General features: G+C 40.5%; 1 protein-coding gene across 9 annotated transcripts in view; it reads right to left on the bottom strand.

Moving 5' to 3' along the window:
* The window catches only part of CORIN (corin, serine peptidase), a 239,852-nt gene that overhangs the window by 41,643 nt on the left and 180,939 nt on the right, over window positions 1-17,270 (bottom strand). For all 9 annotated transcript variants that reach the window (XM_073891620.1, XM_025887485.2, XM_073891619.1 and 6 more), the window contains 5 exons: window positions 16,484-16,715; window positions 12,157-12,302; window positions 11,266-11,373; window positions 3,113-3,226; window positions 809-919 (listed from right to left, as the gene is read on the bottom strand). In XM_073891620.1, coding sequence (XP_073747721.1) covers window positions 809-919; window positions 3,113-3,226; window positions 11,266-11,373; window positions 12,157-12,302; window positions 16,484-16,715 — 711 coding nt within the window. The remainder of the gene's footprint in view (window positions 1-808; window positions 920-3,112; window positions 3,227-11,265; window positions 11,374-12,156; window positions 12,303-16,483; window positions 16,716-17,270) is intronic.

Here is a 17,270-nt window from a genome sequence, read left to right on the forward strand (position 1 = left end):
ACACCACAGATAACCTGTGAAACACTGTGCAATTAATCACAGCACAAATGATGATCATGCTGTGGCCAGATGAGGCAAAGGACTGAATAAAGAGCCCAGTGAATGGAAGGAGCGATGAGTGCGGGAAAATAGAATTAATCAAACTCAAGTTTACAAATTGTAACACTGGAGGTCTGGTGGGAGGTACTTTTAAGTCTTGTCCATGTGAGGAACTAGACAGATAGTCGTCTCATTTGGATCTGGCGCAAGACTACAGGGAAGATGGAAGATCCACTTTACTACCTTATTCTAGGAGGTGTCGATGACATAAGAATGACGGAATATTGGTAATTGTTGAAGCTGGGTGATAAAAAAGAGTTTAAAAATTGTATTCTAGTAGTCACATGGTCATAACAGTTTGAACCCAAATGTTTTTACATATCACATAGACATTTCAAACAGCGAGATAACTTACGGGGAGATGTTCTGTGAGTTGGAAACAACATATATGAATCACTATGGCCAGGTTTTTTTTTTCTTTTTTTTTTTTACACCAGTGCAATAAAAACTTTTATTCCAAATGTAACTTATGTAAGGCTTATAATTGACTCCATAACATTTTACACACATTTAAGCCTTGGCGTGTGTTTTTTTTTCTTTTTTTTTAATTTTATTTTATTAGGTTATGTTAATCTACCGCCAGCTTTTATCATCGTTAAACAGGTGAAACTGGTCAGTAAACTCTGTGAAGTCATCTAGGCTTTATATCAAGCTTCAGTGGCTGACGGGTGTTAGAGTGTGCAGCCAATGGTGGAAACACGCAGCTCACCACAGTCCCACTCGTCAGAACTGTCCAAGCAGTCGGCTTCCCCATCACACCAGCGCTCACGGGACACACACTCATGGTTTGCGCATTCGAGTTCGTCATCCTGGCAAAATGCTGGCACCGGGAACAACAAGCGAGAAGATGGAACATTTCAGAAACGAGTGTGAGTCTCACTAAGATGCACATTATCATCTGTCCCAGGAGTGTGTAAGGTAGGAAAGCTGTGGTCACTGGGGCCTCCAAACAGGTATCAAGACAGAATACCAGAATTGGTAAAAACTCATACCACAGATGCCAATCCATTCAAATAGCAAGCATTTAAACAATGCTACCATCTCCAAGTGACTCTCTAGTTCTAACACTAGGATTGAAAAACTGGTATCCAGAGCAGCAGAAATTCCAGGAATTGAGAGAATGGGATTGAAGTCTGGAGTGACATGAGCCCAGCACTGGGGCTAAGCAGAATGAAGTAACCACAGGATGGAAACAAGCTCTGTCCACATATATGAATAATGTTTATTCTTTAAAAATCTCTACTGGGGCGCCTGGGTGGCTCAGTCGGTTGGGTGGCTGCCTTCGGCTCGGGTCACGATCCTGGGGTCTTGGGATCGAGCCCCACGTCCGGCTCCCTGCTCGGCAGGGAGCCTGCTTCTCCTTCTCCCTCTGCCTGCCGCTCTGCCTGCTTGTGTTCTCTCTCTCTCTCTGTCAAGTAAATAAATAAAATCTTTTAAAAAAATAAAATAAAATAAAAAATTAAAATCTCTACTATCAGAGCGCCTGGGTGGCTCACTTGGTTATGCATCTAATTCTTGATTTCAGCTCGATCATAATCTAGGGGTCGTGAGATTGAGCCCTGTGTCTGGCTCCACGCTCAGTGGGAAGTCAGCTTAAGATTCTCTTCCTCTCTCTTCTCCTTCCTCCCCTTACCCGCTTGTTCTCTCTCTCTCAAATAAATAAATCTTTAAAAAAAAATAATTATAGCAACACTCTTTAATTGCCTACCTAACATCCATCTCCTTTCTTTCGCCTTTTTTAAGGGGACCTGATTTTGTGCAGGTCCCCATAGTCCCAGAAGACCCTGATTAGTGTCATTCGGACATGGCATTTTCTAATCACAACTATTTTTCTTTTCTGGGTAAAGTTATTAGTCTAACAGTAAACATGTCACCCAAGATCAGAGTTTTGGCCTACCATTTCATGGGTTGTGCCTTCCAAGATAGTTCCCACCCAAACCCTATTGGCCAGATCATACATCCTCGCCTGGAACAGGGGCAGCCTGAAGGAAACAGCATCTTTTCTGATTGGTTCTCCCTAAGGGGTGCTTCTTTTTGTGATCGAGATATTTATGTGGTTATCTTTTCTAATCCATACAAAGATCCCTGAATGCTAGCTGGAACCTTGCTCAAACCTGGCCAGTCTAAGTGAATCCTTAAGTGATATTCCAGAGATGAGGGCGAGATCATCACTCCCTCCCACGGGATATGATCAAGGAAGCATGGCACCCCAGGGGCTCTCGGCAGCCATCTTTTGACCCTCGTAGAACCAGCGTGAAGTCAAGCTGAACTAAAAGAATCACGGAAGAGGTGCTGAACTCCCACATCTAGCTTCAAGAATCCATCCTCCACTTGACTTTTAAATATGATAATACAAGACATATCTGATACGTATGGTAATAAAATATAATAAATGTTTTCACTGTTTAAGTCAGTCTGAGTTGGGCTTTCTGTTACTAATAGATAAAACATCTTGAGAGATAATTTTTCGGGGGGTTCTAAAAGTGGTGGTCATTCATTTAGAAAATGTAGGAAAGATAGAAAAGCACAAAAATTTAACAATCCCACCACCCAGAGATAATCATTGTAAACTGTTTCTTGTGACCTTCTGATCTTTTTCTATGCATGGTTATGTGTACTTTAAAAACTTAGGACAATAGTGTACATAATATTTTATATTTTGTTTCATTCAACTAATGACATGTAATGAACCCAGGAGGAATTATTCTTTTAATTTGATTTTTAATATTTGTATATTATTTAATTTTATGGTTGTATTTTATGTCCCCTCATTTTGGATATTTGGGGTGTTTTAATTTTTTGCATGTGATAAATAATGCTAGCATAATATCACCATCCATATAATTTACATACATTTGGTTATGTGCTTGTAAGTGGAGTTTCAGTCAAAAGATCTGAACATACTATAAGCTTTTGATACATATTTCCAAATTTCTAGTTTATATTCAAAATGAGCGGTAGTCCATGTTTAACATAAACAAAGTTGTGTTGAGCAATGCAGGTAGGCACTTACAACAGTTCTTCTCATCCATGCCATCAGGACAGTCTGGGAACCCATCACAGATGACTGTATGCTTCAAACATTGTTTATTGGATGGACATTCCCAAAGATCTCTCTCTTTACAGCCTAGAGACAGAAGAAAAGGTTATTTGCAATAGATGTAGGCATCAAAATAATGATGAATTTGATCAAGCAATGTAGAAAAATTATAGCCCAAAGGCATGATTTCTTTCTTCCTAAAAAGTCTTGACTTCTGTATACCATGAAAAAGGTAATTTTGAGAGTAGAAATACTCAATAATCTCCATACTGCCATATAAATAGGACAGCTCTCCTAAGAGAAGATCAAAAGTGACATACGGGAAATGGGAAAAAAATGGAAACGTAGCTATACCTTAACGCTCATTTTGCTTTCTGAGTCAATTTGCTAACATATAAGACTCATCTATAAAATGATAAGTTATGCTTTTAAGTAAATATGCCAAAACCTAATGATTTAAATGCATATTACCTTAAAATGTAATTTCAGTCAACAAATGGAAAGTCCATCTGTGTGTTTACTAAGAGGTGTCTCCTCTGCCAAATACCTACAAAACTAATTTAAGAGCCAGGTACAAAAGCTGTCACTTCAGTAACATAGTCTAAGAGATCTAAGGAGATCAACTTTGTTAATTAATATGAGAAATTAATGTAATTTGCATGAGATCAGGACTATAAGCTTGAACTGTAAGTTGCCTATGAAATAGCAAGAACTTGCAATGAACTTAATAAATGCCACTTGAATCAACTGCAGTGCATTTCACACATCTGTGAATGTAAAACATGCCAAGAGTCTAATGTGTTCTCGTCATTCCAGTGGGATCCATGGTCCTTACCAGGCTGCAAGGTGCATGAAGAAGAGTCCTCATGGCATTCATTTTTGGGTTCCTTTCCCCTCCCCCCATGCTACAACAGCGGCTAGCGCTCGACAGGCCTTCAACACACGTGTATTTTAAATGGAACTTCCTTTCATGTAAGGAACCAAAAGTCTCTTCCCTTCCCGGGAAAAGATCGTTCAGTTTAAGGTGAGTGAAATGCAAAGCAGTGATCAAATAAGGTGTTTCTTAAAAAATGCTATTTCCCATTTGACCTACTACAAATAATTCAGAGAAATTTTGTAGATGATTGACTCATGTTTCTTGGAACCCATTATAAGAAAAAAATCTGTTTTTTTCAAAATTCTCACTGAAAATAGTTATCAAGGGCGCCTGAGTGGCTCAGTTGTTAAGCATCTGCCTCCGGCTCAGGTCATGATCCCGGGGTCCTGGGATCAAGCCCCACATTGGGCTCCCTTTCAGTGGAAAGCCTACTTCTCCCTCTCCCACTCCCCCTGCTTGTGTTCCCTCTCTCGCTGTGTCTCTGTCTGCCAAATAAATAAATAAAATCTTTTTTAAAAATTAAAAAAAGAAAATAGTTATCAAAATAGGTCACTAGAAATTTTTATTATGAGCTAAAATTAGATTGAAAGTGTCTCACCATTCAAAAATATAGGAAATAAACAGTGAGAGTGTTTCACTAGCTGTACATCTGGAATACTCTTAGGCCCAGAGATATCTATTCCCGGAACTCATGGGGATATTATTTGGAGTCTCATCTAGCAGCAGATACAGACATCAGTAACAGTCTTGTGACAAACCATACCACTTGTTAGTAAAGAAAGAGAGAAAACAACATGAGTCTTTCTGATTATTCACGTGCTACCCTTCCTAAAAGTCTGGAGAACTTGGACCTTTGGAATGAGCTGATGAAAAACCATAAAAGTAGATTTCCTGGGACATAAGTTAAGACCTGCATCCTCAGTAATAATAATAATAAGATAATATTCTCTATCCACTATATAGCCACATTATAAATATTAGTTTTAATTCTTATAATAATGCCACAATGTCAGTATTATGATCAGTATTTTACAAGTGAGGAAACTGAGATTTAGAGAAAATAAATAAATGTTTCCAAATCACAGCCTTATAGAGAAAGATCCATTTGGGATCCAGGTGCAAGTGCTTAGCTGCAGTCCTCTGTAAAATGAGAATGAACCATGTGCATGAGGGGTAGAAAGCAAGGGAAGGACAGCCTTAGAGTCAGATACCTGAATTTGAATCCTAGCTCCGATTTCACTAGCTGTGCAACCTTGGATAGTTACTTAACTTCTCTGAACCTCGGTTTCCATAGCTCTAAAATAGTAATAATAATGCTTGCTACATAGGGTCGCTCTACAGATTAAACGAGTCCTCTACAAACATTAACTTACCCTCCTGGATCTTCTCTTTTCTAATAAAAACTCGTGTGTCCTAATACCTCTTCTGTGGAGTTAGGGTGAACATAAATGAAGTAAGATGAAGAGGTCAAGACATTAGTCACATGGAAGGCAGCATTATTATTACGTGAAGGAATACATAAACTGTCCCTTTAAAGTGACATCTTTGGTGCAATTCTGTTTTAAATGTATGCTTTAAAATGAAAAGAGTATGACTCCACTAAAAATTAAAGACAGGTATGAATGGGGTGGGGTATTTAACGCAGCTGCCCTTATGACACCAAATAGTTGTTTAAGTCAGAATCACAACCACTCCAGCTCAGAGATAATGACAATACCCACGGTGTGTTGCTAAAGTGACCACCTCACCCCAGCTTGCCCGGGATCTGCCTATTCTCAGCACTAACTGTCCCTCATTCCATGAACCGCCTGCAGTCCCAGACAAACCAGATATTTCTTCACACTAAGTGTGCTAAGCTTTGTGCTGGGTTCTTCACTTACTCCATCCCTCAGCCTCCCCCGACCAGAGGCAGGTTCCACCTGAGCTGGGGCACCCTTTTTTCTCTACCAAAAAAGTTGTCATCATAGGTAAAGGCAGCAAACCATCCTAAAGTTGATGCTTCTTGTCCTGGAAAAATCTCTCAGGCAAATACCAGGTGAGGAGGTATGCTCATTAGGTCTGCTAATTTGAGCTTCATGAAATAAGTATCTTCAGGGAGGAGCGGGTCAGAAGAGCAAGGGGCAAGATGAATCTGGGTCCTGGACTGGCTGAGGCTGGAACAGTCTGGATCTAGCCATCTTGGGTGCACAACAGGAGCTGCAGCAGTGAGGCTCGGGCCTAGCGGGTGGGAAGGCCCCTCCAAAGCATGCAACCCTGGGAGATGGAGCCCCAATCTCAAGGATCAGCAGCAGACCTACAGCAGCCCCAACAGAGGACCTGCCTCCCCACGCGTCTCCGTTCTGACCGTCAGGGGCAGCAACACCAGCACAGACCACAGAGCTCCCAATTCCTCAGCAGCCCCTCCCCACTCCTCCCGTTTAGGGGTGACATCCCCATATCATCCTCTTCAACATGCGCTGGCCTAGGACCCAATGAGGAGGCAGGATGGGGTGGTGGAGAGGGCTTTAAACTACAGGCTGGGGGGTCCCCTTCAATGACTAATCCTGGAGATGGGGACCTGTACCCCCAGATAAGCACTACCTTCAGGATGAAACACCACCCGGCTGCCCGTGTCTACTACGGGAACCAGGGATTCTGCCCGGCTCTTGCTTCAGACACGACAGGCCAGCCTGCTCTCTTCTGCCATACCCAAGGCCTTGGTCTGCCAGAGACCAGACCAAGCAAGAGAGGACTCCTCCCCCCCAGGGAGACCCCTGGGTGACCTTTGAGGGGAGTCCTTTCCTGGATATCCTAGCACCGTAGCTGATGGGTGCTTAGTTATTACCTTCTGAGGAATAAATAAAGCCTGTTATAAGCATTCCAAGCTTGGGAGGATAAACTGAGCGCTCTCGACATTTTACAGGTGAGAAAACTGAGGCCCAGAGTACGTGACTGGCCAAAAGTCACACAGCCTCTGCGTGCTGAGTTGAGATTTAAATCCAAGGCTAGGTCTACACAGAGCCCTCCCTGCCATTTCAGGCTGCCGGCCCAAGATGCCAAATAAGATAGCAAAGCAATTAACCGAGTAGCAAAATACCTCAAGGGAAGGAGAATGTCCCTTCCTTAACATGGAAAAATGAAACCCTACTGAGTGATTAGAGATCCATCTTGAAGATTCACCTCGAAAGCACATTTGTGGGTATCTGACATGACAGGGACTAGTCAGAGCAAAGTCAGGGTTTTCCACAAGCAAAGAGGAATCTAGTCATGGAGACTACTATTGGCTAAAAATGCCACGTAAGCCATCCTCTGTGAGAAGTTATACAAATACCTTCAAGGGTCCAAATGGTTAGAAAAAAAGGTCTTTTGGAAAACTTTTAAAATCAAGCTGTACAGCCCACAAATATCAGAGTCAGAGGCTTTGAACAGCCTAAAGGTGCTTTGATCCCAAGAAAAGGTTATATTTAAAGATTTTATTTTACTGGAGCCTTAGAGGACATCAAAGATAGATGATGAAATGATTTTTAATCATTTGCAGATAAACAGAAAGGCACTTAATGACACTTGGGGATTTGTACTGTCTATCTTTCTCCGTATGGTATATACCCTTTTATATAGAATAGTGATCAATTAGTAATTGTGATGCTGTGTTTATGTAATAAAGGGTCTTATTTCTCTAGTAAATATAATGAAACTGTCTTCGCTATATTTTCCTTTAACTGCCTGCATTGAGAAGACTCGCTGCTCACACCACGGCCCAGGTTCCACCTTGCTTCTGCTGGTAGCCCACCCAAATCGTGGACCCAGGCTGAGCAAAATCGAACCTCGGTCTCACCAACTCCAATCTCTGCATGAAGGCAAAGCCCAGAAACGTAACCCGTTGTTATTTCAGCTGTCTTTCTTTGATACCATTCCTGTTCACGTCTCTGACCGGATCTTCACCTTTTCCTTCACTGCTTAGGTATCAGTGCTTGGAAAATGTTACGTTGAAAATCAACTTGTCATCAGGTTGCTAGTTTTACACACAGCTCCATCCAAAGAGCATATACGTTCAATGAATGACAAGCCATCAACCTTTTCTAAGACGACAAAGTGCTTCTGTCCTGACACAGCGATGACCCTGTAAATCGCTCCCATTTTTCAGGTTTCCCTCCCATGAAGCGATGCTGGAACGATGTGTTCCGGTTTGTGCAATTCTTCCAGATACTTGCCGAAAACATTTCTGTAAACACCGACAGTGTTTTCAGCGGTTGTTTACATTAGTGATCACACCATCAAAACAACCTCAACACCAAAAATGTACCACAAAAGCAGGAGACCCTTCAGAGCAACATTGCCCATTGCTAAGGGCTAATGCATATACAGCTCTTCCCCACTTTTCGCAAGTTCGCATCATGCCACTTCGCTTTTACGGAAGACCTACGTTAGTAACTATTTTCTCTAACCGAATGAAAGTCAAAGAAGCTTTTCGCTTTTACGAAAAACAGCGAAGGAAAATAGCTTCAGCATTTGCTTGGCAGTGAGGCTTTACACAGGCAGCGTGCACCCTGAGCAGCGAGTAGCGCCCCCAGGCGCCTTTCCGGGGAACTACAGCATCTCAACATCAAGCCACCATAGTTTTGATCTTTGTGGGCAACTCTGCTTTATCTCGACTTATTTTGTACATCCAATAGCAAGATGTGTAGTAGGTATTAGAAAAGCCTAAGGAAGGATATTTTTAGGGCCTGGGAACAGTCAAAATTTTTTCCACATTACCACATAATGGTAATTGCTTCTTCACTTTACACAATTTTGTCTTGTGAACGTTTTCGTCGGAATGCTCTACTTTCAGATAGCAGGGGAAATCTGTATCTTAAAAGCATATTTATAAACGGTGTGCTTGGGCTACCATGTTTTCCTCCTGCAGATTTGCCAGAGAAATACAAAATAAATTTCCAACACATCAATTATTTTAGAGATAAATGAAACAAGTATTGTTTTTAAGAGGAAAACCTCATACTGTTTTTAGAAGTTCTGGAGGATCTGCAGTGTGTGAGAGTGAATAGTTAATTATCACATTATTCAGTGAAGTCCAAGTCTTTAAATGCATTAAACTCCACAATGGACAGAATAAATCAGAAACATGTGAAGCTTGGGCTGAAACTCAGCTTCTGTGGGGCTGGTGTTCGCATCACCAGATGGTACCATGCATGCCCATGGGAATAGAGGGACAACAGAAAATGACAAGTGGGAACGGGATGATTTCCCAATAGTCCTTCATTAGGCCCTCTTCAGTGTAACTTCTTCATTTGCTTTTTAAGTGTCTCATTCTCCCAGAGCACTGGACATGCCCATTCAAATGTGTGCATATATCCCAACGGTAAATATATGTAAAATCTCTATCATCAGTCACTTTGAAAAACTCAGTGAGAGTTTTCTCATAAGTGAATACTGTTGGAGCAATTAATGTAACTCCAAATGAATTAATTTCTCTCCCACTCTTAACTTTCCTTAACTAGAGCTCTCTCTCAGTAGTGCCACCAGTACACTGAGTTGATAGGGATTAGACCACCGACTCTATCATTCTGCTGTGCCTTTAATTGTGTGAATGAAGTCTTGATAAAAACTCAATAGCTCAACTAGAAACCTGACACTGTAGGATCATTTAAACCCTATAGTGCTTTGCATTTCTTTTTGCAGAATATATTCAAAGACTCAGGCCATTTAAAACTAAGTTTTTACATTTATCAAATATTTAGTCCCCTATCACAGATTTAGGCCTCGCCACCACAGTAGAGTACCATGTAATCTCTTTAAACTATCAAAGATAATCCATTTTAAATTGCATCTCAGAATACCATCACCCATTGCAGTCATAGTTTAGCAAACAAATCCAATAGATTCTCAGTAAGTCATTTATATAGGAATATTCAATGAGTTTGGATTTATTTCTCTACATTAGGACCACAAACAAGCAAACAACAGTACCTTCTCAAAATACTGGATGTTCTTCTCTAACAAAATTACCCCTGGCCATTGTACCATCATTCTGACAGGTCTAATTTTCTAGAGGATGCACTTGTCCATACTTAAAGCAACTGATAGGACTTTGGTTTATTGCTTGTGACATTTTGTCTAAACCAGAAGGGCAATGTCTACTATGGAAAATTCATTTTGGGAAGCAAGGAAATATTTCATACCTCAAAGGCCAAAAGAATAAAACTATTTCAAAAGATGTATTGCCCTTTGTGCTTTTAAAGACAAAGAGTGTCAATTCACTTGTAAGCAGAACAAGGTAAATGATCATAACCAAACTATTCTTTGGATAGCCTTTCAATCATTTTGCTTTATTCCAGAATATCACTTAGTAAAGAGCATTGCCGGTTTTCTATTCCCTGACACATTCTGAGGTTACAAGTACAGAGGTTTGCAGGAAAATAAAATGGGAATTAGCTCCACTCAAATTACCATTGGCATTTCTGGCCTTTCCATTGGTAATTTTGGAACTCAGTGCAGAAACGTCAGAAAGAGTTTTATCCTTTGCTGACAGAGACAAAAATCAGAGAGGGCATGAAAATGAATTCCAATTAAATTTGAATGTTGGAGCCTGAACTCTGTCTTTATGTATCTAGATGCCTACTTAACAACATGGAAATCATATGCAAAGACACTATCGTTCTGACTTTTAGACAGGTGACAACTGCTCTGTATCTCTAATAATAAAAATAATCCCTTACATTTGTGAAGTGCTTCTCGTTTTACCAAGGATTTGCACATATATCATCAAGGTTATAAACAGAAGTATAACTTAGGGAAAATCAACAGAGTTAACAGGAAAAACACCTATTGCTTCATACCTTGTCATTTGGTAAAAAAAAAAAAAAAGAAGAAGAAGAAGATAGCAGGAGGGGAAGATTGAAGGGGAGTAAGTCAGAGGGGGAGACGAACCATGAGAGACGATGGACTCTGAAAAACAAACTGAGGGTTCTAGAGGGGAGGGGGGTGGGGGGATGGGTTAGCCTGGTGATGGGTATTAAAGAGGGCACGTTCTTCATGGAACACTGGGTGTTATGCACAAACAATGAATCATGGAACACTACATCAAAAACTAATGATGTAATGTATGGTGATTAACATAACAATAAAAAAATCTTAAAAAAAGTAAATACATTAGCATTCAATCCTCATCACCACTTATGACCATTAGTAAACAGCTGACATTTTTATATACAGTCCTTTATCCTAACCAGGCATTCTGGTATGTTCAAGAAAAGTGTCATTTCACACATACCACAGTTTTCTTCATCACTGTCATCATCACAGTCAGCCTGGCCATCACATCTTCTGGTAGCCAGAACACACCGCCCAGAGCCACACTTGAAGTGACTAGGTGAGCATTCTGTTCAAAGGAATGAGTCATGTTATTTTCATTAGACAGAAAGCCTGGAGCCATCAGCTCATTTATCTATCTACGTGTGGGCTATTGTCAAGGGGCTATTCTTGAAGATAAGATGGTCTTCCGCAAAGCTGAACCAACCAAAGTTAACTTGGCTCTCCCCATTTGCTTATCAGGATCTTTCTCCTTCATCCTTGGCATCATCTCTCCAGTCAGCTGTTTAGTGTTGTTAGGTTTTCCAGTATTTAACTACCTTCCCAAAAGGACAACCATGTCCATTCAATGGACCGCCAGAGCCTGAAGTAGCCCATGGAGCCAAGACTTCTAACTACCCAGCTGCCCTTAATGTGCCAAAATTGTTTCCTGCTCTAATCCTTCCATCATGGTGGGCAGGTCCCTGATTCCATTTCTCTACCTGATGATCCTATGTTGCCAAGGTCTCTAAATGCTTTAAGTTTGAAGTAACCAGGGCTTGATGCTCACCACTACCCTTAGGATCCCTTAGTATAAAAGCAACATGCACATATAATGGGCTCTATGAGTTGAGTATGGTTAAGATAAATACCTGAAAATTAAATACATCTCTGCAATTTATTTTTAAAATGAAGACAGTGTCTAACAGATGAGCACCAAGGTTTGCAATGTAACCAAGTTCACAGATTCACTCACCCATGCAGCCTGATTGACAACTAGAACACAATAAGAACACTAACATAGAACCTTGAGAAGGTAGCTGATAGAGTCATCCATGTTAGATAGCCCATAGTAATTGATTTAAAAATTAACCTTCCACAGCTTCATTGGGCATTAGGCAGGTTTGGTTGTCTGAATTTTCCTCTGGAAATTGATTGCAGTCTGTGTCTTCAGGCCACTGTAGGCCCACGATCCCAAGCACAGACTCACAGTGTTCTTTGGAGTGCTCACACAGTGCTCTAAGAGAGCAAGAAAGATAAAATGTGGGAGGCAGAAATAGCTACACCTGAGATAGTATGTTAGGAATATATGTAGGGTTTTAATTCTGTGTGAGTGTGGGTCTCTCTGTGTATCCGGTGTGTGTATATACCAATATATAGAGAGATGCACAGATACATAATTGATATTTGGGAAAACAAAATGAGTAATACCTCTCTCCACAAAGGACATGCATGCCAGCAACATACTTTCACTAAGAGAAACTTCATTACAGAAATAGAAATAGAAATTTGTTGTGTGTGTTTTCTATTGAAATATATTTCACACATAACACGATGTAAATTTAAGGGCAAAACATGTTGATTTGATACATTTCTCTATTATAATGTGATTGTCATGTAGAGATAGAATCTCTATCACGTTATTATCATTTCTCTTTTGTGGTTGGAATAATTAAGATCTAGACTCTTAGCAAGTTCGATGATTACAAGACAATCTCGTCTATATGCACCATATGGTGCCTAAGATCTCCAAGACCTTTATACCTACTAATTGCAAGTTTACACCCCTGAACAACATCCAGGAAACAGATTCTCCTCGGAACTTTACCGTTCTCATTCTCTGTCTTTCAAGCAGACACATTCTCCAATGCTTTTATTCCAAGCCAGGAAGTTCTCAACATCAGTTTGGATAGTCTGCCACCAAGGGTCATGGAATCTATACAGTAGCGTCCACTTGAGAGGTCTCTCCCTCTGGGGACCAGCCACGGGAGCTATTTCATGTGCCAACCTGACTTACCTAAGACATGGCCATCATCACTTCAGCTTAGACCGGTAGTGTTGAAAAGTTTGGTACTTCTCCCAATCCCATCTCTACTGAGCTCAAGTTGGTTAAAATAAAGTGTTTGTTCCTTTTATAAAGAAAAGATAGACTAAACATTGTGTTTTCTTTCATGTGTGTCATCTCATTTACAAAAAGCATATTTTTAAAGTGAGGTATCAACGTGTCTTTCTTTACTTCCTATGAGGGAAAAATGGTTTTGCCTCCATAAATTACCAAGAAATGAGTTACATAGTTAAAAAAAAAAAGTAAATTAACCAAAATAAGTTCCTAGACAATTTTTTTATTTCCTTTCAAATATGTTATTTATCTTCAAAAGTTTTAAACTTTAAGCTATTCATTTTAACAAAGTTCACTGTCTGTCTCTCTCTCTTGATAAAATGGGGCAGCCCTTCCAGAAAGGTCAGCTCCAGTCTGGCTAGAAACTGGTAGGGAAGGGTTAACAATAAAATAGGGAACGTTTCAGAGAAAGCTCTAGCTACATTAAGTCTGCATAAGATAGAGGGGAGCCTGGGTGGCTCACTTATTAAGTGTCTGCCTTTGGCTCAGATCACAATCCCAGGGTCCAGGGATCAAGCCCCATGTTGGGCTCCTTGCTCAGTGGGAAGCTTGCTTCTCCCTCTCCCACTCCCCCTGCTTGTGTTCCCTCTTTTGCTATCTCTCTCTCTCTCTCTCTGTCAAATAAATAAATAAAATCTTAAAAAAAAAGTCTCTTATGGTTTGCCCCCCTCTCTCTCTCTGTTTAAAAAAAAAAAGTCTGCATAAGACAGAGCATAACTCGATGCTGGTTTAGCCTCAGAACTCAGGCAAAGACAAAGCCATGGCGTTCCCATATTAGTTTTGCAAAAACAGGATGTTCAATAGTGTTCAATAACTCTCTGTTAGACTGAATAGTTTTGTTGCAGATTTAGAAAAAATGTGTATAATTTAATTGCCGCAATTTTAAATTTGCCATAGGATACCTAATTTATACAGAGCACTGTATAGTGCCTGACTCTACCACTTCCTATTTTTTCTATAAAATGGAAATAATACAATAATACATGAAAAGAATACAGTGAGGTAATACGATAAAAATAAGACAATGCGCCGCGCTGCAAACGGCAGGGGTCACTGTTCTCATCCTAACCCATGTGGCGCTCAGCCACCAGCAACGGCCCTGATGGTAGGGGCCTCCCCCAACAGGATATTTTGAGGGCAAGACAGCAGCACTACCCTAAAATATTTAACACATTGTAAGGGCTCAATAATGTTAGATTTTTCAGACTCATAACTTAAAAACTAAATGTTAAGACCCATAAACACGCATGGCAAAAGCAACATTGCTTCATGAACACACGAGTATATTATTATTCCTGTCAGAATATTTAAAAAATTCTTATAAGCCAATATCAAAATGTAAAACTCATTTCAAGAGCCACTGAAAATGAAAGATGTACATGTAAACTAAAGAAATAGAACTAAAGTATCTAAAGGGAGTTCACTAAAATGTTGATGAATAATGTCTCAGGGTCAGTCTCATCTTGGGCATTTTAATGTGAAACATAAGCCCTGAAATTATAAATCATAGGTGGATGTACATTTGTTCCAGAGAATACTCCATTAGGGAAATTTTTTTATACACGTGAAAAGAAAATCGATGCAAGCATTTGTTAAGTATTATAACAAATTATTATTCACTATCCTTGACCTTGCTTAGCCAAAGTGGAATAAAATTTAGAAATAACTTTTCAACATAAAATGAGTAGATGTTTTCTTAGCGATACTTTAAAAGGCATTTTACAGAAGTTTTCAGAAATATGTTTGCACAAGGCAACATTAACTTTTAATCTGTTTGTATAATTTGTTCAGTTCCCCAACTCATTTTGAAATTTTATTGTTTCCTGTCCTCTAGAGATGCCCCTTCCTTGTCATCCATTTGATATTTGGTATTTAATTTACTGTTTTCCCATCTGTCCACTATATCAGTATTACTGCTTTTTCTTAAAGCTCCAAGTGACTTCTGATCCCAATATATGGTTCCCGTAGTTACTGCTGACACTTAGACAAGGACATCTGTATATTCACCCCTTGAGGGAAAACAGCATAAAGACTGCAGCTAACCACTTCGGCGACAGCTATCTCGTCCTGTACATTCTCTGCCTACACCCCAACACGTGGCAGAGAAGAGCCCAAACTTCCACTAAGCAGTAGTGTTCCTCTCCTACCATCAGTGCTCTTGGGCGCTGAGCTTACAGCCAGAAGCCTTGACATTTATGCACACTCCTTTACCCTCCCAACGACTCAACCCAACCACTGTTACTGTCTTGATTTTATTTTTTATTTATTTATTTGCCAGAGAGAGCACAAGCAGGGAAGCAGCAGAAGGAGAGGGAGGAGAAGACTCTCGCCTGAGCAGGGAGCCCGACGTGGGGCTCGAACCCAGGACCCCCGGATCATGACCTGAGCCGAAGGCAGATGCTTAACCGACTGAGCCCCCCAGGCGCCCCCTGTCTTGATTTTATAGACAGAGCCGAAGAACTGAGACTGAGAGGGACTGAGAAATCTGTCCCAGGCCACAAGGCAGCCACAAAAGAGCCAGGACTCAGACCAGACGGTGGGCTCCGGAGTAGTACTCTTAACCTGAAGTAGGATATCTCTCATCCTAAATCCAAGCTGCAGGCTTGAAATGCTGCCCCTCGTTTCATCTAAGCAGGTAGAAAAACGTCAGTGATGTCCATCCCTTGTCCAAGCTGCAGTCCGCGGCTTATGTAACGTCTCTAACTTTTGAGTGCTATAAAAAGTCAGCATTTTAAAAAATCAGTGTTGCCAGAGAGAAAAGCAGATATACCCCTTCGTCGCCTAACTCACATTTTAGAACGCTTCTTGATCCACCAAAGTGAAACATGATTTTATTTGATTAAAGTATGTGAACTACTGGGGCGCCTGGGTGGCTCAGTCGGTTAAGCGTCTGCCTTTGGCTCAGGTCATGATCTCAGGGTCCTGGGATCAAGTCCCACATTGGGCTCCTTGCTCGGCAGGGAGCATGCTTCTCCCTCTCCCTCTGCCTTCGGCTCCCCCTGCTTGTGCCTGCCCTCTCTGTCTCTCCATTAAATAAATAAATAAAATCTTTTAAAAAAATTAAGTATGTGAACTATTTATCAAAGGCAGTTCATACCTCCCTTGTGTGGTACTCCAGTAATGAATCCTAACTCAAATATTCATTTTAGAATTCCTACTTCTTTACCTTTTAAACACATTATTTTTTATATACAGAGCTCCTTAGCAATATGGACTTTGTCTAAACTCAAACTAAGTCTCTGATCCCTCGGTTCTCCCTGAGGCGAAAATGAGGATGCTTGGGGGGACCTCATTGTATTACCTGCAGGGTGGGATCTGCTGGCTTGTGTTCACATCACACTTTGGTACCAAAATGGTGCAAGCAAAGAACATGAGGTATTTGTAACAATTCGTCTGAACAAGCGCAGGGAAAAGAGAAGACTCCCAGCTGATGGATGCTTCCTTTTGAGTCCTGTGGCCAAGGTAATTTGGATAATTGGTATGGTTGTAGGGTAAATTCATGCAGAGTTCCAATGTAATTGGTTCACATTGACCTAACAAGAAAACACACATACAGGTACATACATATATAGTAAATTCCATGTGTAAAACAATTTCTTCAAAACTTACAAAATTGAAATCTTACCTTCTTTTTAAAAAATAACTAAGACTAGAACACAAACAATATATAACTTCCATCAGAAGATAAATAATTTGGTTAAAGAACTGCCAAGCCAAGAATCATTTCCGTACAGGCAGCTGCTAGACCAGTGCCCAGTGTGCGTGTTGGAGCAAGTCTTTCTTTGCTTTTTCCCTCGGCCCAACCTATCTGAAAGCCACTCTCTTTTATGTTTCCTTTTACGCCTTTTGTCTTCTGATTTATTCATTACGTCTTAATGAATATATTCCCTCATCTTCACAGCCATTTAAAAAAATCAATGAATTTGCTCAAATAGACAATTAGATTATGTCTTTATACATTTGATTGTTGATCAGTGGATTTAAATATAAAGCGACAAGATTTCAGGGCAAGAGGAGGCTGAGCTCTCGTTAGGCCCTCGTGGCTAATGAGACGAAATACTAACCTGTTAGCTTGGCATCCAAGGTTG

The sequence above is a fragment of the Callorhinus ursinus genome, unplaced genomic scaffold (assembly GCF_003265705.2).
Source record: "Callorhinus ursinus isolate GAN/ISIS: 27379988/994484 unplaced genomic scaffold, GSC_fseal_2.0 scaffold4, whole genome shotgun sequence".
Classification (NCBI taxonomy): domain Eukaryota; kingdom Metazoa; phylum Chordata; class Mammalia; order Carnivora; family Otariidae; genus Callorhinus; species Callorhinus ursinus.